Source organism: Drosophila sechellia, chromosome 2R, assembly GCF_004382195.2.
Source record: "Drosophila sechellia strain sech25 chromosome 2R, ASM438219v1, whole genome shotgun sequence".
NCBI lineage: Eukaryota > Metazoa > Arthropoda > Insecta > Diptera > Drosophilidae > Drosophila > Drosophila sechellia.
The window spans coordinates 1860190-1883606 of record NC_045950.1 but is presented as its reverse complement, the minus strand read 5'-3'; the positions used below and the strand labels follow the sequence as shown (position 1 = coordinate 1883606).

The 23417-nt window shown below is 37.5% G+C and overlaps 1 protein-coding gene and 1 long non-coding RNA gene across 4 annotated transcripts in view; one reads left to right on the top strand and one right to left on the bottom strand.

The window, feature by feature from the left end:
• LOC6620583 (laccase-1) overlaps nucleotides 1-23417 on the bottom strand; it is a 33812-nt gene that overhangs the window by 2613 nt on the left and 7782 nt on the right. For 2 of the 3 annotated variants that reach the window (XM_032714555.1, XM_032714554.1), the window contains exons 3-4: nucleotides 16720-17480; nucleotides 13690-13874 (exon numbers count right to left, since the gene is read on the bottom strand). In XM_032714555.1, the coding sequence (XP_032570446.1) occupies nucleotides 13690-13874; nucleotides 16720-17480 (946 nt within the window). Of the gene's footprint in view, nucleotides 1-3068; nucleotides 4238-4299; nucleotides 4531-12330; nucleotides 12544-12595; nucleotides 12792-13689; nucleotides 13875-16719; nucleotides 17481-23417 lie in introns of those variants that run through there. The other variant, XM_002044748.2, reaches the window with a different exon arrangement.
• Nucleotides 5007-23417, top strand: part of LOC116800342 — a 30409-nt gene continuing 11998 nt past the window's right edge. The window contains exon 1 of the long non-coding RNA XR_004361272.1: nucleotides 5007-5384. This is a non-coding gene — a long non-coding RNA (uncharacterized LOC116800342). The remainder of the gene's footprint in view (nucleotides 5385-23417) is intronic.

Here is a 23417-nt window from a genome sequence, read left to right as displayed (position 1 = left end):
ACAGCTGCGGAATAGTCGGCCACCGTGCAGTTGAAGCTCGGCTCGTCGCAAAAGGACTTACACAAAACGAAGACATAGATTACGACGAGACCTTCTCTCCAGTGTCCAAAATGAGCTCAATAAGAATTTTAGTAGCCTTAGCTACGGAACTCGGATTAGGTGTTCATCATTTCGATTTTAACAGCGCCTACTTAAATGGAGATATCGAAGAAGAGCTTCACGTCAGTGTTCCATCTGAATTCCAAGAAATACTACTTAGACTAACTAGTTAAGAAAGGCTGTATCTAGCCTAAAGCAGAGTGTACGCCAATGGTACAAAAAGCTGAACAGGCAACTCAAAGAAATAAACATTAAGTATCGCTTTACGTAGACCATCTCATAGTCGCGAATAATGGCACCGAATGCTGTCGCAGTTAAAGCAAGAATTGTCCAATAAATTCTAGGTGAAAGATTTGGGAAAGCTATCGTCAAGACAAGACAGAGTTCCTGAGAGTTCCTGAAACGTTTTAGCATGGAAAACTGCAAGCCTGTAGAAACGCCAATTACCTTAATCCTCAAATAGAGCTATTTCTCAGCGCAAAATACCAACACTTAATACAATTATTATTATTATTATTATTAATTTTATTATTATTATTATTATAATTATTATTATACTTATTATTATTTTTTTTTTCTGTTATTATTATTATTAGTATAATTATTATTATTATCATTATCATTATTTAGTTAGCAGAGCACAAGAACAGATCATACGCAGTAGAGCCTGCTAGTGACGTACGAGAGTTGGAAGCGTCTAGCTGGTGTCTTGATAGCCGGGCCTACAGCTCATATGTGTTGCACTCGAAATCGATTACCAATTTTATCGAGCAAGTCGAAGATTTAATTTTGGGAGACAACAACGTTATGAGAGCTCTAGGAAAAGTTGATGTGGTCTTGAAAACAGATAATTGTATGTATATTTATTGTGCAGTTTCTTGAGGATGTACTGTAATATTTCGCAAAGACTGTGTTATTGCACACCAGGATGGAGAAGTGTTGAAAGGGCAAAGAAAAATCCACTGTTTATTTTCAAGAGCACTTGTTTCGGCGCAATACAAACCAGTGAAAGTTTCTGGCGTAATCGATATGGACATTTAAATTATGCCAGTTTATCAGAGGTAGTAAAGCATTCAATGGTGCAAGTCAGTGCCTGTTGTGTATGAAGAGCACCAACAGGAATTGGTTCACATGGGTGAGTGTGGCCCAATGGAAACAAGTCAATTGGAGGAGCTTGGTATTTTGGCACATTTATTGATGATATTGCCCGCCGTGTGTTTGTTAGCTTTATAAGATCCAAAGACGAAGTATTTAATTTAAATTTATTAAATATAGTATTGAAATAATATCGAATAAACTTATTAAATTAAACAGTTCCTGAACTGCCATATAATATGAGTACAGGAAAACCCTTAAGTTAACAATTACTTTAGTAGCGCACGTCATCAAAAAATTACGACAATTTTCGACTACAAACGTCGCAATAAAGGTTCCCGTTTCTATTCACTTAAAAACAAGGATGATAATCGGCCCTGAAAAGTTCACCTTTTTACTAATATTATTAAAAATGAAGCCTTAAGAAGTTGCCAAAAATATTATTTTTAAGCGCTACATATTTATTAATTTGTTCATTGTAGTGAGCAGTCGGACTCCACTCAACCCTTACTTTAGAACTTGCAACATTATACCAGCTATTCAAAAAAGTCAAAAAACAGGTTAACCGAATAGCAACAGTAATAAGAACTGTCAATACTGCACACCTGTTTTTGTGGATGTATCCCAAGCATTCGACAGAGTTTGGCAAACCCACAAACTACTCAAGTCATAGTTACGAAAGGAAGTTCGCAGTAAGAACCAATACTGCCACATCCAATGACCATCAAATTGGAGCAGGGGTTCCCTTAGGTAGCGTTCTTGGGCCAACTCCATACATCTTATACACAACTGACCTACCAACAAGAAATATGTCTGACAACACCCACCTTAGCAGTTCCAGATGCCCGACACTAGCATCAGCGTCACTAGTTCTTCACCTGGTGGACGTAGAGAAGTGGCTCTTAAATTGGAGAATACAAGAACGTCACCTTTTAAACAAGCAGGATTGCCCATCACTTTCGCTAAACAACACATAAGAGGGAACATATCTGGGAGTACAGCTCGACAGACGTCTCACCTGACCCAAGCACATTGAAGCAAGAAAACCACTTAAACCTCAAAGCCAACGCCCTGAACTGGCTTATTAACGCACACTCCCCGCTGAGTCTGGGTCATAAGGTACTTCTCTACAACTCTGTACTGAAACCAATTTGGACCTATGGCTCTCAACTATGGGCAAATACCTGCAATATCAATATGTAAATCGTTTAACGAGCTCAATAAAAGATCCTCAAAACTATCACTGGGGCACCGTAGTATGCTCGAAACGAAAACATGCAACGAGACTTGAACATCCCTCCAGTCAAAAATGCAGTAGTTGAAATCGAGATAAAATAGTACCTCAAGCTTACACCAACCACCTAGCGAGAAGTCTAAAGCAGTCTAAAGTCTCAGCCGTAATGACCACTACCTGGCGAACAAACTTTTTGCGGACGTCGAAGGACACCTTAAAATAAATTTTTTGTTGACAAAAAATTATTTTATTTATTTTCTCATTTTATAAGAGAAAATAAAATAAATAACCGCACATATTGATAAATTGGCAGGATCATAACATTTTTCAAAATGGTGGGTTGCACCTTATTGCGTTTTGAGTTCATGATTGATTTCATTGACATTTTAAAAACCAAGACCCTAATTTTTCCAACTTTAAAGAAAATTTTTTTTAAATTAATCTAATTGTTCCTGATGTCTTCATGTTCATATGGAGGTACATGTAGACAGACGTGCAGGAGGTCCCCAGATCATGAATATTTTTAATTTACATAACCTGTTACATAATATATACTGGAATCTAATACATCCTTTTCCCTTTTTTAAATACATTTATATATTTTTATTGTATATATATTAAACAATTTAACAATTGAGTGTACATTTATAATTAAGGGATTTTTCATTGTGAGCATATTTTAATATATACTGTGATATTACAATTTGGGGCGTAAGGTACAAACATTAAAACCAATTAAGTGGACCCAGGATTCAACAATAAGGCACCATAATGACAGGTATTCTTGTATGCAAATCAACTTTGCTGTCACAATATTCAAAAGGACATTTTGTTTTACATGCGAACACATGTGTGGTATTTACATTTTAATAACAAACAAAGTTTCAGTAAAATGTGTAAGTGGCAGTTGATTTGTTAGATTGCATAACAGAACGTAAAATAAAAAGACATCTGTTTAGGAAAATATTACCAAATTATAAAAAATACAATATTTTAGCTTGTTCATATTATATTCATTGTTAATTATTACAATTATTCCTAAAATTTAGTAAAAATAGCTTTATTTTGTACAGAAATGTTACATTTACAAGAAATTATATCGATAGCATAGCTTAGTCGTGAAAAAACTTTGTTTCATTATTACTTAGTTAAATACAAACCATTTTACACTGTTTCTCTGAACGCAAATGTATTTGAATATAGTTGTACATGAAGATCAAGTAAATATGAAAATGTTACTACTTTAAAAAATACGCATCAAGGAAATTTGTATAAAATAAAACAGAAGTGGTTGGTTGCTTGCAGTCATTTTCAACAATAAAAAGGATACATAATGGCTTTTTCATAAAATAAATTAATGTATTGTTATTTTTGGTTCCTACAAATACACACAAATAATAAAATATATACATTTGATAGTAAGCTACAGGGTGAAAATAGAAGGAAAGGTATATTGTTATTTATATATAATTGGACATTGGCAGTGTTTAAAATTATTAAGAAAAAACAGTGCATTGTGCATTTTAAATATACATATATATATACAAACTGGTATCATATTAGGTATGTTTACAAACTGTTTAATCAGTAGGTATGTCCTGTTTGCTTTTTTCAAATTTGTCGCCATATGGGTTCATTTACGTGTGCGTCGGGTAAAATATTAATTTATTGGAATGGATGGTGTGTGATCCCCACAAGTTGGGAATCCTGGTGGAACAGGTGGCAGATCAGCGTTAGTGCCGACCTGCAGGATCAAGTTCATGCCAATAACAATGTGGAAAAGAAAATGACAGTGGAATAGCCAGAAACCTGAAATAGTTATGTGTATTAATAGGAATGAAAATAAAACCACCTTTTCTGTTTAAGCATACCAGGATTGTCAGCCCTAAACCGCAGAACAACATAGCCGTTATTTGGTACAGCAATTGTATCCTTAGTAGGCGGTAAATTGTACTGACGGTGTAAAAGTCCCCGCCTGTCTAGGTCCAAAGCGTGCTTTAAATTGATCTTTTTCACTGAAGAATCAGGAGAACGGCCAATACCAATGACACTGAATCCGTAACCATGCAAATGGAAAGGATGTGACAAGTTTGGTTGTTGAACTGAAAAAGAAATTAAGGTTCTTATTAATAAAAATAAATGTGTAATTTTTCAGGAGTGTTAATATAATCGACAGTAGTCGCCGTTTTGTTTTCCACTTCAATGAACATTTTTTTATTATTCGTTAGGGATATTTTTAGTTGTAAATATGAGTATCCCATGATAATTACTCCAACACTCGAATTTTCAATGTAGTTAAATAAAAAAAATCCTATTAAAACTCTTAATAGCATTGTGGGACATTTTACGACTTGTTCTGTCCAAAAGGAATACCTTCACAACGAATGAGATATTTTGCTAATGGTTACTAGCCAATATATTTTATGATTCCCACATTTTTTGTATTCGTTTTTTTTTTCATTAAATAATACTAGACAATATCTATAATAAATATCAAAAATTGTAGTCGTGGCACCCCGCCTTATATGTATGTGTATGTCGTGGCGAAAATAATGAGTATGCGTGTAGCGCTGTTTACTTCTTCTCCATGTTCCCTTTGCTATTATGCGTGTTCCTATTTATTGTCAATGTGTGAGGATGAATAGATGAATTATCTATGAACGGGATTTTGCAAAAACGAGAGCGATAGAGCTGTTGCTGAACGTGGCCACTTGCGCTGCTTGGTTAGAAAGGGAAAACGATATAATGAAAAGGGAATGCCAAAAATTGAGAAGAGACAAAGCAGGCTGCACGAAACTGGAGTGAGGGCATTAATCGTGGAGAAGCCAAAGCAGACGCAAGTGGACTCGTTGACTGCGCACAGCTGCATAAAATTATATAGTGAAAAGAGATATGAGCGACGCTGATATGTACGGACGGACGGACGGCGAGGCCCCTGATATTCATAACCCGACATGTATGTATTTTTGTGTAGGTTTTCTTTAATTTCATTTGATTTTTTTAATCTAAGCAAATATCTGATTTTGCAATAGTGTTTCTTTATATTTATTAATAATATTAAATAATATTTATAATAATAACACCAATAATAATAATCAACTTTAAATCCTTTTTGGAAGTTAAGTCACTATCAAAATGAATTTGTAAATCAACTTACTGTTTTACTGACTTACGAAACAACACGAGTTGCTCTTGATAGTCAAAATCAATTAAAACAAACCACACTGAATAAAATTCATATTTCAGAATGGGAAAAATCGTTACAATTTATGTAAATGAGAAACTTAAAGTTGCTGGTAAATGTTTTCTGATTTTAACAGCTGATTTAATTGTGGTGGTGCCACCTATTTTCATTTTTTGATATGCAACTGTAAAGATTGATCAAATATGAATGCGTACATTTATAATATAATAGTAGTTAGTAGTTTACAAAACATAACTAACTTAAATAGTATAGCGTCGGGTACCGGGCCTAGGCTATGTTGGGTTACAATTAAAATGTCTTTAGAATGTTTTTGGGAGAGTGCCTGTATAGGAACTCGTACTCTAAATTGGCTATGACCTTTGCCTTCGCGACATTGAGAAGTGTATATGTATTGCAATTAAATTTAAGGCTAGATAGGCATTTTATTATATTAAGTTTGTTGTGGAGTTTCGGTAAGAGTGAAGAAATGTGTGTGATTCATATATATATTTCTTTTTTATTGTTATTCCTAGAATTTCTAAGAAAGTCACGGTAGAAATTTGTATGTTACCGATGCTTATCGATGCCCCTGAGTAGGAGTACAAATTCCCTATATCGATTATTGTCTAGACTGAAGTTTGTATTTATATTTCTTTAAAATGCATTATAAAGAAAAAGTCGTCGTCATATGCAACAAATTTTATTTCCTTGAATTTAGATAATTTATTGAAAGCTTTGTAGAATAGTATAAAGCAGATGGGTGAGGAATTTAATGGAATAGGCGTAGTGGTTAAGATGTATGGGGGCCAACGCTGGCAACTATGTAGTTCATTAATTTTGGGCCTGTTCTCCATTCCTGCAGTTGGCACTCCATATGCACACCTACTCGATCGAAGGCGCTTAACCCAAATCCAGAGTGACGAGGGAGGCAAGGAATTTTGAATACGTAGTGAGATAGTCTACTAAGAGTGGACAATCCGAAGTCGACTGGCCTTTTCTTAAATAAAAAGTGGTTTACGTTAAGTAGGTTGTACCTACTTTACCACCAAAGTCGTTTAGATATAATTTTATCTAGCGTTTTTGCTTCACAACAGTTTAAAGAAATGGTCCGGTTTTAGACTTGTTTTGTAGGCTTGCGGTTTGCGGCTATTAATATTTCATTAAAAACTTTTCTTATTCTGTTTTTTGTTGTAGAAAAGCTATTTTTGACCATTTGTTGTGATACTTTATTTCTTTCTGGCCGTATGAACCGTATGAGATTTTAGGAACTATAAGAGCTAGAAGGTTGACAAAGACGCAGCGCAAGTTTGTTGACCCACGTCCACTCTAACGACCAAAACGGCCACGTCCACATTTTTAAAAAATTGTTTAACTCTACTATAGCGTTTTCTCTTTTTTCTATGCTTTGAGCAATTTATTTATTTTTGTTTCGAAACTCCTCTGAAAAGTTCCAATCTCCGGAAAGTAAGCACAAATATGTTGGCATTTTCGGTGCTAGCTTATGTTGGCTTTTCGTTTTCTGGGTTTGTAATGGCATGAATTTGTTTACTGGATTTAGTACGCAGAAAATTCTTATATTGGCCCACATTTTGTATGAGGGGGTTTGAAAACATCTTTTTCCTTATTCTTTTTTTTTTTTTTCGTGTATAGTCTATATTGTTTTCTAACGTAAGGTTTTCGAAAATGCTTAAGGTGTATATTACACCATCGGACCAAAGACACTATAAAAACAAGATGCGTAACGCCATACGATTTTTTGGCACACGATTTTTTCGCCGTGGCTCTAGAGGTGCCTCCAGGCTCTCTCGAATTCTTTGTTTGAAAGCGAGAGAGCGGAGGGCGCTACAGCGAACAGGTCTTTTCTACTCATATTGTGATAGCAGACAACTGTATGTGATATAATTGATTTCGGCCCGAAAATCGGCTTCGAGCACAAGTATGCACACATACACACGTTCTCGTCTATTGTTTTTTTACTCACACAAGCAAGCAAATTCTTTTTTTTAGATTTCTTACGCTCTCAGCGTAAGCAATCGGACAGAGAGCAAATTTTGCCGTCACCAAAAAAGTGGCTGCATAGTGCCAAACCCATGTATGGCCGTTACGCATCTTGTTTTTCTAGTGTCTGTGTTTGAAGTTTGTGGGATGGAAAATAGTGTATTTTTCTTTTATTTGTTGGGTCAGTATGTTGCACTGTTCCCAGTAGGCTTCTTTCAGTTTGAAAAAGGGTCTGTTGAATTTTTGTGTATTAGCTGTTGCAAATATGGTCGTGATAATAGGGAAATGGTCGCTACCATTGAGGTCGTTAAGTATTTCCCGTTCGGCATGAAGGGCTCAGATTGGAGAGAGAGCGGCTAAGAATGCGTGAGGTCGATATGTGTGTTGAAAGGTGTGTGGGAGATTTTTCGTTAATAGAATAAGGTTCGTCTTGTCAATGCATCTTTGAGTTACTTTCTCTCTTGGATATGTTGTTGGGGAGCCCCAAGACGGTTGCCATCCATTAAAGCCTCTGGTAATTAGTGAGGGTGTTTGTTGTATATCGAATGTGATTTGGAGTGTCTGCTTAGTAACCCATTTGGTCAGAGAAATGTATGTGTAAAATCTGTTACTCCTTACTCGTAGAGTAAAAGGGTATACTAGATTCGTTCCTGAAAAGTATGTAAAAGGGAAAAGGAAGAGTTCCCAAATATATGAAGTATATATAATCTAGCCGAGTCAACCAAAAACACTAGAATAATAAGATGCGTAACGCCGTAACAATTTTTTTTTGTTATAATTTGTTATTATTTATTTGATAAAATTAAAATCTTCTAAAAATACCACCTACCGTCCGTAGGTGGCATGCAAAATGTATAATCCCTAGTGCAATTATGCCCACGTACTAAAACAACAACCTCCTTGTGCTCTTCAGTCCTTGCACGCTCACCGAGACTGCAATAATGCCCACGTACTAAAACAAAAACCTCCTTGTGCTCTTCAGTCCTTGCACGCTCACCGAGACTGCCAGTCAAGGTATTACTTCGATGAGCAGAATGTGAAGCCAGGTCGCACTCCGTTCGATTGTGTGATCGGACTCGTTTCATCATATTAATGATTAGACTGTCCCATGCCTCGCTGTTTGACAGCATAGCCGCGATCAAGCCACTGAACGGGGGGGGACTGAACGGGGTACCTGATAGCGTCTTTAGCTGCTCCCTCTACACCGCAAACCTGGACCAGTGCATAAGCACATGCTCTGCTGTTTGCTTGCAATATACGCAGAACAGTCATTGGGCTGACTCTACATGGCGAAACCGGAGTTGGCACTCTTCCCAAACCGCCAACTCGGGGATGAGCTGGTAAGACCACCTCCCCCGTCGCGACGTTTGACATCTGTTCAGCCACTCATCCAGCAGCAACTCGTGGGCCTATAGCCGGAAAGCGCCACGCCGTATTAGGCCGAGAGCCTTGATATCTAGATCAAATGGCGGCAAGCCTGCCAGAGCTAGTGCCGCGTTTTCGTATATAGCCCTGAATCCTCTGATCCTGAGCCTAAGCCTGAGGACCGTTCAGGCATGAACCCCTGCTAGTGGCGTTGCTCTATTGATGCAGCGTATATTAGCGAAGCCTTTGCAACCGCTACCAGCAGATTCCTGGCCAGATATCTTGATCCACCGACGTTGGACATTAGTCTAGCCAATGAAGGCGTAACTCACGTGGTCCTTGAACGATAGGGTGTGGTCTATCATAACACCCAGGTACTTTAGAGACTTTTGGAAGGTCACCTGTGTCCCATTGATACAGACTAGCATACTCTCCACCTTTTTCTTGCTGCTTAGTAGAACTGCCTAGGTCTTATACCATATACCGCTATTACTAGCCCGGCTTTCTCGAGCCAGTGGTTGGCAGCTTCAATCGTGGTGTAACGTCAATTTGCAACTCTGCTATTCTTTTTGCGACCGCTGTAATTGCCACATCGCCTGCAAAACAGTGCAGCTTTACTCTCAAGGGCCTATTGATGCCCAAGATCCCATCGTACATGATTGGTGCAAGTTCCCTTGGGGAACACCTACAGAAGCTCGGTATCTTTTTGGCCCAGCTTCCATATCGTACCATAGGACACGGTCCCTAAAGTTGTTTCCAACGACTATCCTCAGGTACTCCGGGATCACCATAGTTCATGGCTCCGCTTACGGGCCACTTGACGGCATTCTTTCCGACCAGAGTCACTATTGCGCAGTATCAGTATCACCTATCACCAGGAACAGCGGTCTCGGGAATGTTACTCACGGCCGAGAGAGCGTCCAGGGTACTCCTTCCCTTCCGGAAGCTATATTGCTGCTTTCCTAGGCCGTTGATGCTCTCGGTGATTGCCTATGTATACGATCGAACAATTTTCCAACTATATCCAGTAGGCATAGAGTGAGGTAGCTGTTTGCAGTATGTGCTGGTCCCTTGCATTTCGGCAACAGGACTAGATTCTGGGTTTTCCCCCTTGGTCTACCCAACCTCACTGCTTCAACAACTGCTCTAGGAATTCCATCTAGTCCATATTGTGGTCTGCATTGGGAATAGCTCCCCTGTACTTTTTTTCCTTGGCATTATTGCGTCGCAAATTCTACCACGCATATTCGTGAGGTCAGCCGACATACTCTATGCCTCTCCATTTGGGATTACCAGGGAATTGGTTTAGTAGGTTTAAGACAGCTGTCTGTCCTATCAATCGCCTTGCAGGTCGCTGCTCGATGTCCGTAGCCCAGACACCTGTACCATCTCGTGGCCCGGACATCATGGGTTATGCTACACCTTGACCATCCAAAGGTTCAGGTGCCCTATTGTAGAACCGTTTTCGCATCGTTCGCGTTCATCTGCACTGAGGCAATCTGCATCCCATCCCGTATCCTGCGAAGGCCCCTGACATTCTCTGGATTTAACTGTAGGCCCTGGAATTGAGTGACTGTGCAGCTGTGGAGCTCCTCTGCTGTCGTAGCCTCGTCCAGTCCGCTGCAGGATAGTGCTATTCTTTGAGCTCCCGTGCGCACAGAGACCAAATCCTTGAGCGTCGCTTATAGATCGCTCTTATACTTGGGAACGCTTTCCGAGGGTTTTCCCTCTACTTTGAGCAACAGTCCACCTTGCTGAGTTCTCCGAATTTTACGTACATGTCTGCTCAGTTTGCTTCGGTTCCGATCTTAGTTTCCGGAGCATCTCTGCATACGAAGCCTCACCCGTCTTCTTCACGATCAGTGCCTCAAGAGCATAGGCTTCCCCTTGGTCCACTACAGTAGGCTTTTGTACCTCTGTCTGGGTAGCACTGCTCGTAGCGGTGCTCGCTAGTGGCCCCTTTGTAAAACTCTATAGTCCTGTTTTTAAGGGCTGAGAGTTCAGAAACTACGCCCTTGGTCTCTCTTATGACGTAGCGTTGGGTCTCAAATGCGGATAGCAGGATGTTTATCTTGCCATTCATCCTAGTGAGTAGGATGAATGGTCTTCGTTCTGGAGAGTCGTAATCAGGTCCGAAGACCAATAAGGGGATCCAGCTGGGGACTTCACTCCCGCCTTTTGCAATGGAACGGTAATGTGGTCCATCGTCTCCTGGCTTGTTGCGGTAGTAAATCTGTAGGAGCTAAGTTATCTACCTCTACAGCGGCACTGCAGTCGCTAGTTAACGGCGGCTGAGGGCCTGCTTGCTCACCCCTCTCTCCCGCCGGAACGGAGATTCCGTCTCCCTAGTCGGGTTACCAACATACGAGTGACAACCGACAACTGTATGTGTGCACACGTATGCACATGCATTGTAAATTTGACAATATATGCCCTCCACTTTAGAAGTTTTTAGGCTTTAAATCGGTATTATTTTTAATCGGTATAATTTTTTTGGCACCATGTTTTGCATTATGAAAATTAGAATTATATGAAAATAGCATAGAAATAGTAATAGACGAATCTCTGAACATTATATCACATAATAAATTTCAAAAATGATTTTGTATTGGATTGCGACGTGTGAAAAACATAAATTAAAGGAATTAACACAATAAGCATTGAGCGACGCTTATTCTTCCGCTATTAGCCAATTTTGTCTGGCTGACAATAACGATTTGCGCACCATTCCCCCCTCTTGCGGACCTGCTGAGACGCTTTTGAGCCTGACATGACTGCTCTGAACTACAATTGTATAGACGGATAACAGAAAGTAAAGGACAGCATGCGGCATCTTTTGTAGATTTTGTAAAATTTTTTTATTTTTTTCAATAGCTGAGTCGATCTATCCATTTCTGTATTTCCGTCCGGCAAGCAGACGGCCAGTTCACCCGTATGAACGCCGATATCTTGGATTCTTTAAAAATTAAGATTAAGCACGAATATTTTAGATTTATCCGATTAATATCGAGCTTCCAAAAGTTTTACCTTTGTTAATCTTGTTGAAAAGGTTGAAAACCGGAAGCCAGGGTGCAGTTATAAAAAATGCATATGAATATCTAATAGTCTTTTTTGCACATAGCTTTGCGGAAAATATGTGGTTACTTATATGCTTCTTTGTTGACTATAACCTTATTTCGTTTTTGAAATAAATATGTTCAAATTACAGTTAAGAATAGGAGGAAACATACTCCGAGAGGGTCCGACGAGAGACCAGAAAGGATGATCAAGAATATATATAAGCTTTATGGGGGCATAAATAAAAGTATACCCTCTTGCAAGAGCTTTAAAATATATCTATAAAAAAACAGCTTACCTTCATCGACTAAAACGACTTCCACAATTGCGTTGAGTGGAATATCTATTTTATGAGTACACATACAGTTTGGCCCACAATCAGCGGGACGATTGTCTCCGTTACAAAACTGATCTGGGTTTATATCATTATATTGAGAAGTCAGTGGCGCTGGTGCCGATAGGTACGAAATTTCATCGATAAGTGAAATTACATGGTCGCCGGTGGGTGCCACTGAAATATTTGTACTTAGTGATTATATTAAAACATATTTTTTGCTACGTACCTAAGAACCTGTTATAAGTGTTTGGCTGGAACAGATCTTCTGCCCGGTATACAAAGAACCGGAAAGGTAAAAATATTTTTACGTCTGGCTTCTCTGCCAATATACCACGATCAATCTCAAGAGCGTTTTTAAGTTGGCTTACGCATATGGCATCGTTACGTTGACGGTTACATTGGGCGTCCAAAGGATTCATAACCTTTGCAATTATTTATTGCGTTTTGGACGGTCATAAAATACAACGGTGTTTGTGTTTTTATTTACAGGTGCGGTTAACCAAAGTTTATGTGGTTTTCGGTTTGGTGATAATATACATATTGGGTATTAAAAGAAACATAAAAAAGAAAATTTGATTTTATTTATAATATACATATATACATACATATATAAGGTTTTTTAGTAAAGAAATCGTATAAATACTCTATATATATCTATAAATACTCTATTTTTAATACAATATTCACAACCATGAACATCACCTGAAATACACAGCACCACTTAACTAAATTATGTATATATTTTAATTTTTAAACGTCATTTAACCAGAGAAAATAAGAAGCAAATCGAATTTGCAAAAACAAATAAAAAAATTGTATTCCGTGAGTCATCGAATTAATCGAATAATTAAAATATGTCAAATAATAAATAGAAAAGTTAAAGGCTCTACTAAGCTTTTTAACGCGCCCTATTTCGATAAAACAATTAATATGATATTATATAATATGCCTACGGCCCCGTACAAACTAAGGAGAGATAAATTACATTTTTGATCTGCTGATGCTCAAATATAAGTATGCACCGAATAAGTAAAAAGTTCCTGTTTAACATTTCAAACGGATTTCAAATTAAACAAACTAACAATCAAAATATAATATTTTTTTTTTCAGAAACCTATCCACATGAATGTATTTTAGAATAAATCTCAAAAGGATTTTATCAAAAACCTTTTTGTCAGTATCGATTGCCAAAAAAGTAGCATTGCAGACAAAAACTACCAATTGCATATGCATTTTAATATGGAAACATATATACTTTTCGAAAATATTCAAAATATTCAGACAGCATTTAAGGATAGTTTTTGGCCAATAAATACTTACGACTCCTTGCGGTATTCCAACATCGTACGTTGGCGGCGAAGATGCTGGCTGATAAGGTCCACGAGCGTAACGCAGGATAGCCAGTTGTTGGGCTCTACGAATACCACACTCACCAAGTCCACGTAATTGTATCCAATAAGCTCCAACAGGTTGATCGGCGCTTATAACAAAATCGTAGCGCTCACCTTGAATGTATAAGTTTATAACAAATATAGTTAGCAAAAAACAGGAGCATCATGTTTTTAAGTGGTTATCATTATAATGCCATTAAAGGCCATAATGTGTAATACACATTCTAGTCAAAAATTAAAATTTGGGTGAAGAGCTAATGTGATTTACAAGTGACCATTGTGTTATTGACGTGACAGAGCAGATGCTAGCAAATGACAAAATTAAAATACAAAAAAAAAATACAATAGTAAGAGGCCATAAAAATGGCACAAACGATCAACAAGAAAGTGAAGGCAAGCAACAGCGCGATTAACTTTCAAAATCGGTAAAGAGCGATTTTGCCACGATTGAAGACATACTCCGAATTTTTGAGACTTGGAATCGCCATCATTTTTTTTTCTTCTTTTGTCTGGGATATTGATAGATACTGGTGAATAAAATTAGAAAAAATTAAAAAAATTTCATAACTGTGGAGGTATCAGTTTTGGGCGGTTTGTAGGCGTCGCAAAATATATTTTGGCAGATCGATAGAAATTTACTAGACTAATAAAATTATGAAAAAATGTCCAACAATTTTTAAAACATGTGTACGTTGGTGTTTTGCGCGGTTTTAGGGCGTTGGAAAAAGATCGATAGAAATTTATAATTTGAGGGTTCCAAGTGAGAGGTCAAGTGAGTAAATACCGCAATTAAGAATTTTAATTTTCTATTAGTTCATATATATATATATATATATATATATATATATATATATATATGATATATATTGATATATTTTTACTCTGATATGCAATCAGTCACTCCAGTTGTTAAGTGGACATTTTGAACGACTTAATATAGCTGCATCATCAGCAAACGTAGATGTCATTGGTCGCTGGTTCGTGGGTATATCTGCCATATAGACTAGTTCTTAGGCAAAACTTCTGCCGCAATGTCCAAACCTGGTTAGGCAGCTTTTGGGGCGCAGCAAAATGAATCGGTATAACATTGAAGATTTCATATGCATATGTTTTGGTCTTATAGAAAAGTGATCAAGCTTCTAATTTCAGTGGTGAAGCGATTGTTTTGGTCAAAGGTTTACTAAATTGGTAATCCGGAATGAATGTGGCAAACTATGCTTAAGAATTAGTTTTTTAAAACGTTAAGAGGCATAACAAGAAGGATAATGAAGATTAAAGAATTGTACATTGGTTGGGAAAAGTGACGCTTCTTAGATATGTTATGACGTTTTTTTGATGACATGTGTGATCTAATAAGAGTGCTAGAAGTTGTGTTATCATTTCAGTTGGGGAAAATTATTTCGCTTATGATTTTGGAGATTTTAGTATTCTTGGTAAAAATATTGTGAAAGTGCATACGGCAGGGTATAGTTTAAAAACGTTGTTTTTTTCTGAATTGTTATTAGCACAGAACCCTTATTGGTCCTGCATGAGTCAGCTGTCTCCGGTGGGCATATATGGATATGATTTTTCCAGAGTGAGGATTCTGTGTTTATATATTATATATTTCAATATTTCAAGTTCTTTGAAATGCAAGGCGACCAATTATTATTATAAAATATTGTATGTTGGAACAACATTTTGGGCATATTGAATTATGGTCCTGTTTTATATATTTGTCACATGTAAGCACGAAGCACTCGTGCATAAGTAATTGTCTCAAGCGATTAGTATTTGTGTTCATTGGCTATAGCTTGTCTTCATTGTCATTCTTCTGATATAATGGTAATAACCAGCATGCTGCTTAACTTAACGTTTTTGACTGGAAGTGGAAAGCTGAATTTTAAAATTTTCTAAGTCGAGTGAATGTAGGGTATCCGTATGAACGTCAAGATCTCATGAACTATAAAAGCTAGAAGATTAAGATTAAGCATAAGCGCATACACAGCCACGCCCACACCCCACAATGTTTCGATATTTTTTTTATGTTTTTAGTAGTCTTGTAAATTTCTATAAATCTGCAAAAAACGTTCATACTTTTTAATTTTTCTTTCATTTTAATATTTTTTCCCCAATTTCTACCGATATTAAAAAAATTTACATTTCTCGTTTACACTTCCATCGGAGTAAAGGGTATCTGATAGTCCGGGAACTTGACTATAGCATTCTCTCTTGTTAATAATACTATTCAACTAGGTTTTTCTGGCCGTCGCAAAACGCCTGTCAGGTCTTTCGAGAAGTTCTGCTTCAGAAAGGTTTTTAATATTATGCAGTCGTAGGTATAAAAAGGTTGTCATAGGTTTGGGTAGCGGATTGATGCTCGTTTTTCGATGAAAATCTGAGGGGTGACCATCCATAGACATAACACTATTTGTTTGTACCAGGCTATAACTAAAATAATGACTAGGGCAGGTGACCGAAATAATCACTCTGCCCCGAAGCTATTCGATTGTAAACAGTCAGAGAACCAGGTCAATCGAGAAGTTCAAGTGCAGAAAAAGAAAATAGTGAGGCTGCAGTCCCCTAGCTTAACTTTCAATTGTAGTAAGAGAGTTGGAGTAAACCTATAATCGTATTCCTAATGTAAAACTTTTTAAATCTCTGCAAGTTTCATACCAAAACCAAATATTGAAAAGCGAAGATACCCAAGTTTCATGGCAATGTTAAAGTGGTTTCTAAAAATTTTCGTGCAGTTTGAATTTTGTAAAACATATTCAAATAATGAAAAGCTTGACAGATTTCAAACGTTATGACAGATGGTGGGAAGTAAATTGCACTAGCTATTTATTTCTAAGTTAATGATTTTTGCCTAACTTAATGATTAAGCAATCTGTAATAAAGTAATCACTTTTAAAATAGTCACTACCTAGAAATCAGTATAGAAATTTGAAAATATCTTTTTAATAAAAAAGCAACTTACCTGAAAAGGAAATGATTGTATTTACATCAACAGGATGCACAGGCTCACCATCGGTGGCTATAACCGTCATGCCGTGACCCTCAATCGTTACCTGTGCTGGACAGACTGAAGCAAATGCATTTATCATTCGAAAGCGGTAACGACGTCCTGGCGTAATTGTGAATATTTCTAACGGAGTATTAGTCATAAATCCAGTGTTTGGGTCGCGAAACTGGCCTTTTCCGTTAATCAACATAGACTCCGGATCTTGGCCTGTGTTAACAGCCAAACGTCCAGGATAGCGCTCTGCCGCATCTTCATGCAACCAATCACTGATAAGCATTATATGTGTTGTTAAATCAAAATCATATAAATGGGAGTTAGGGTCCCTTGATGGTGGCTGCCGAACCACGACGCTGCCGTAGAGTCCATCTAGTTTCTGTAGACCGGTATGAGCATGCCAAAAATGTGTTCCGGCGTTTCCTGTCCACTGATAACGGAAGGTATTACCCTGCTGAATGGGGCACTGAGTGACGAAGGGCACCCCATCATAATACTGCGATCCACGTTGCCATATACCGTGCCAGTGTATAGTTACTTCCATTCCCTCCATATGGTTCTCCACATCAATAACGACTTTGTCGTTTTCACACACTTGAATGCTTGGCCCGGGTATCATCCGATTCGCAGTTAGAATTCCACGTTCAACTCCATCAGCTAAGACACACTGACAGTGGCTCCAAACCGTATTCGTTGCGTTTGGAGTACATACTTGGCACGCACTGTGTGTAAATAATTATAATTATAATTAGGTCAATCCGATAAAAATATATTGTTTTGAACAGATAAAATTAAGATTTACTTTAAGCTTGCCCGATTGTAATGAAAGACATATTAAATGTAGGAGCAAAAGTCGATTATTTGGCCATTTAGTTAAGATTTTCAATAACATCCAATAGTATACTTTATACAACTTTTTTAATCCATGAAAGCTACTTTTCGAACACAAGTGATAATTTTAATATCCAACAAGAGAGAATACAATAGTCGAGTTCCCCGCTTATCAGACACGAGTAACTCGGCGTGTCTGTTTTGGGAGTTTTGTTTTCATTCGCCTTAAGGATAAGAATTGGCAAACAAACAGTTAACCGAAGAAAAATCCAAGCCCTTATTTTAAGTGTAGGCGTGGCAAAAAGATTTTTGGCAAGTCTATAGAAATTTACAAGACTAATAAAATTATGAAAACATTTCCAAAAACTTTTCAAAAATGTGAACGTGGCAGTTTTGCGCGGTTTGTGGGCGTTAGAGTGGGCGTGGCAACATAGGTCAACAAACTTTTTGATAATTGTGTGGCTTTGCTCTGCTCACCCGGGTGTGTGTGGCATCGGGGCTACAATTTTGTGAGTAACGTGGCAACCTTGCAATTCTGATACCGATAGAAATTGGCAATCCAGATAAAACGAAGAAAAAGCAAAACATTTTTTCGTTCGAGTGAGCGTGTCAAAAGGAGATTTGTTTGTCGTTAGAATGGGCATGGCAACATGAATCAACAAACTTGCGGTTCGTCTATGTCTGTGGGAATTGTATTCCTAATCTTAACATTCTAGCTTTTATAGTTCCTGAGATCTCGACGTCCATACGGACGGCAGACGGAATAATCACTTCCTTCTGCCCGTGACATACTTTTTAATGAATCGAGTACCCGTTTAGTCTACGAGTAACGGGTATAAAAATATACCCGACAACACTTGATCAAAAATGTCCCGCCCGCAGATACCAACAGATTAGCTTTGCTGGCAGATACCGCTGAGGACGTGCCATTGGAACCCGTCGACAATCAAACAAAAAAAATAAGGCCTCCCAAATTTATATCCGCTAGAGGGGCACAAGCGGTATGGTAAATACTCTTGGCATTATTAAGAGATACTATTAATAAAATCAAATTTCGAACGAAAAGGGAGGACAACTATAGAAAGGTCGCAAACTACCTTACTGTAAAAATCGTACGCATCTACACGTGCATAAAAATAGCAATGGTCTACAAGCATTATTGAAACGCCAATGGTGTTTCACAGTGCAAACTTGCGCTACCTCAATTCCTACACTAGAATCATATTTCGGAAACTCCACTACACTTCATTGCAGCAGGCGAATTCAATGCTAAACATACTCACTCGTGATCGCGCCTTGTGAATCAAAAAGGCCATCAGACTTCAATAAGATGCCTGACTTGATCGACTTCGCAGTTACGAAAAATATTTCTCGCAGCTTGGTTTGAGCTTAATGTCTGCCAGATTTGTCATCTGATCACTCGCCTCTACTAATTCACCTCCGCCGGTAAGCAAAAAACGTAAAACCACATTACATACTGACTCCACACAAAACAAACTCAGGCTTAAACAAGAGAGAATTGTGAGTCTTCTGTCGAGGTGTACTTCTACGTACGTTACCTCATCTGCTTTCGGGAGTGGTATGTTGTTCAACAAAACTGATGGGCAATCTTGTATCAAAGACACTAGAATAACAAGATACGTAGCGGCCATACATTGGTTTGGCACTATGCAGCCACTTTTTTGGTGTCGGTCAAAATTGCTCTCTGTCCGCTCGCTTACGCTGAGAGCGTAAGAAATCTAAAAATAGAATTTGCTTGCTTGTGTGAGTAAAAATAATTGAAGAGAACGTGTGTATGTGAGCGTACTTGTGCTAGACGATTTTAGGGCCGAAATCAATTATGATCGAAGAAACGAATTTACATATTTGGAGTTTTGGCCAATTTCGTAGCATTATGATGAAATAAAATAATAATTAAAAATTCACGTTCTGACAATTATAATTTTAGAATAATAATTAAAAATTCACGTTCTGACAATTATAATTTTAAAGTGTTTTAAATTAGTTTGTTAAAATCGCCGAATCGAAAATGAATTAGCTACCGTTTACATATTTATATATACATAAGTTGATAATTAATTATTTGTAATATACATAACATTCATTATTTATTTAAAACAATAATGAGAAAGAACTACTTTCATTTGTGCATTGCTCAATAATAAACTTTTTTATAAACATTTGTTTTTTATTATTTTGAAAAATATTTCAAAAACTTTAATGCGTATTTTACAAATATTAATAAAAAAGATCACATGGTGCCATTAGTTTCCCGAAATCCAAGTCTATTGAGTAATAAAAATTTATAAAATAAATAAAAATATGAAAACTATTTATTGCAAAAGTCATATCTTGAGGCACGAAGTGCGGACACAAGCACTCAACAAGCCTTATTAATTTTTCACACGTCGCAAGCTAAATACTCTAAATACTCTCCTATCAAAAAACTAACTACAAAACGTACGTATCAAAATGTTAGAGGCTTGCGTAGCAAATTAATCAAATTGTATTGTGATAGTCTTTCATTTGCCTCCCATATAATAGTGCTCACAGAGACTTAATTAAAGCCGGAGATACTTAACTCCGAAGTCTTCCTAGGTATGTACACTATATATAGGTTTCACCGTCCCTCCAGCCGGGGAGGTGGAGTCTTAATTGCGGTTAGATCTACCCTCGCGTCGGAGGAGTTACTTTTGGACGATTCCCGTAACTCGGAATTCTTATGTGTAAAGCTGTCTTTTTCCGACAGATCAGTTTATTTTACGTGCTCGTATATTCCGCCATCTTCTGAATTCCCAGAATATCAGAATCATCTGTCCGCTATCCAGTCCATCTTAAATAAACTGTCTGACAGGGACCAATTGGAAGTTCTAGGTGATTTTAATATACCTGCCACAACGTAGTCCCCAGAAGAAAATTTGAATATCTTTCTTCTTTTTGCACAACATGACTTTATTGACTGCTTGCTCGACTTATCGTTGTCGCAAGTTAATTATATTCGAAACTATCTTTGTCGACTGTTGGATCTATGTCTTGTAAAAAGTCCTGACAGTGTGTTTCTGTTCCAGGGTAGCACCTCTTACTCAACCTGAAGATCCACATAATCCTACTTTCGAGGTGGCAATCGACATAGGTACGGTATTAAAAGTAAATTCAGAGAAGTCAACAAAGCGAATTCATTGTTTTCACAAGGCAAATTTTCGGTAGCTAAACAATTTTATGGCTGGCTTTAATTGGTCCGATCTTTACTCCTGCAACATATTGATTGACGGATGCCATTAATATGTTTTATACCGCAATGAAATTATTTTTTGACTCTTTTGTTCCGATGTGCCATCTGTCAATCTCTAAACCTCCTTGGTTTAATAAAGAGTTGATACACCCAAGAAATGTAAAGTCCAGACTTTATCCAAAATTTAAAAATACCGGTTCTCAGTCCATCCCTTCTAAATATTTAAGCGCTCGCTTAAACTTTACCGTGCTTAATGCTCAGTGCTACAGAAATTATTTAAACCGTTGTAAGTGTCAGTTCGCACAGGATTCGAAACAGTTTTATAATTTCGTTAACACAAAGCAAAACACAATTTCTTATTCTTCTTCACTTTTTTTTTTCTTTCTCTAATTTTTTTTTTTTGAAAACACTACGATAACATCGGATCAGGCAACAGCCGATCTATTCGGCAAGTTTTTCAAAACAACATATTCTACGTTACCTCATTCCGAACAGCCATACCCTTAGGCGGTATCTAAGTCGAATCTAATATTTTGCCCAACTATAAGCGAAAGCTCACTGCTTAACGATCTTCAGCGTGTTAAACCGGTCTATTCGTCAGTTCTCGATGGAATCCCTGGCTGTGTGCTCAGATTCTGTGCGGAAGCACAGACTCCTTCTGTGGAAGGAGTCCTTTGTGATTCCTCTTCACAAAAAAGGTAGCAAACTGGATGCAAGCCTCTACTGAAACTGTTTACCTTATCTCTGGAATCTTCACAGTTCCCACATATATGGAAGGAGTCCTTTGTGATTCCTCTTCACAAAAAAGGTAGCAAACTGGATGCAAGCAATAACAGAGGAATCTCTAAATTGTCGGCTATCCCAAAACTTTTCGAAAATGTTATCACTCCTCATTTGCAGCACCTTTGTAGATCAATCATATCACCGTGTCAACACGGTTTTATGAAACTCAGATCTACAACGACTAACCTGTTGGAGCTAACTTCTTTCGTTGTACAGGGTTTCAAAAATAATCTTCAAACACTGATTTTAGTAAAGCATTTGACTCAGTGAATCATTACCTTGTAATAAAAAAACTTGATCTTATAGGTTTCCTTGTTGATCTTCTAAATTGGATTTCAAGCTATCTGAATGGCAGGACACAACAAGTCCTCTTTAAAAATTCGTTATCTTCTATTCTCCGAGTCACATCCGGTGTCCCACAAGGGAGCCATCTTGGTCCGCTTCTTTTTACCTTATTCATTAACGACCTCCCCTTAATAATAAAACATTCGCGTGTACTTATGTACGCAGACGATGTTAAATTATGCATCCAGTACAAGGACTCTTCTTGCCATTTGGACTTACAATCCGATCTAGACCGATTTCAAATATGGTGCCGTGATAACATATTAGACTTAAATGTCCAAGTGTAAAGTTATGACCTTTTGTCGTGCCAACCCAATACGCACGACTTACATTCTAAGTGGGTGCTTTCTGGACAGAATAACACGAGTTGATGATCTTGGCGTTCTTCTGGACCCAAAACTAAAATTATCTCACCATATTTCGTCTATTGTCGATAAGGCCAGGGGTGTGCTTGGCTTTATAAAAAGGTGGTCTAAGGAATTTGATGATCTTTACTTGACTAAAACCTTATTTATTTCGTTAGTCCGTCCGATTCTCGAGTACGGATCACCTGTTTGGAGTCCACAATACGCAGTCCACTCGGACCGCATTGAATCGGTCCAAAAAAACTTCTTACTTTTTGCCTTGCGGCGCCTAAATTGGGATGCAAACCATATATTACCTCCTTATTCCAGTAGACTACTTTTAATTAATTTACCATCCCTAGCTAACCGTAGAACTATGCTTGGAACAGTCTTTATTTGTAAGCTTATTCGTGGGGATGTTGAGAGTCCCGACTTGATTAGTCGGCTTAACTTCTCGGTTCCAAGTAGAGTCACTAGAAACTATATACCCCTTATCTTAAATCATTGTAGATCTAATTATGAGTTGCATGACCCTTACAGAGTTTTATGTTCTGACTATAATAGACTTTATCCTATTATCTGTAATCTTGACTCTCTGCCGCTATTAAAGCAATCGATTTTATCTTTTCTATTACATAATTAGATCCTACTAACACTAATTAATATAGTTATTTTACATTATATTCATATCCTCGTTCCTGTTCTCTTTTTTATATTGCGTCTATATCTTCTCGGGAATCGAGCCGTACGATACACGGCAGCGCCCATCGGTCGGTTGGGCGGGAGGTGTGGCCATGGGACCCGTGCGAAAAAAAAAAAAAAAAAAAAAATATTCTACTAGAAAGTCATTTTGAACTTTATTTTGTGATACTTTGATTCGGCTATTACCATATTTAAATAATAATAACGTTAAGGCAATGCAAAATAATAATTTTTCAAATGGTGCCAATTGGTTGAAATTCATATAGATTTAAAGTCTAAGAACTTCTAAGTTGAAGGGCATATTTTGTCAAATTCACAATGCATGAGCATACAGTTGTCTGATGTCACTGTATGCGTAGAAAAGAGCTGTTCGCTGTAGCGCTCTCCGCTCTCTCGCTCTCGGACAAAAATTCGAGAGAGTC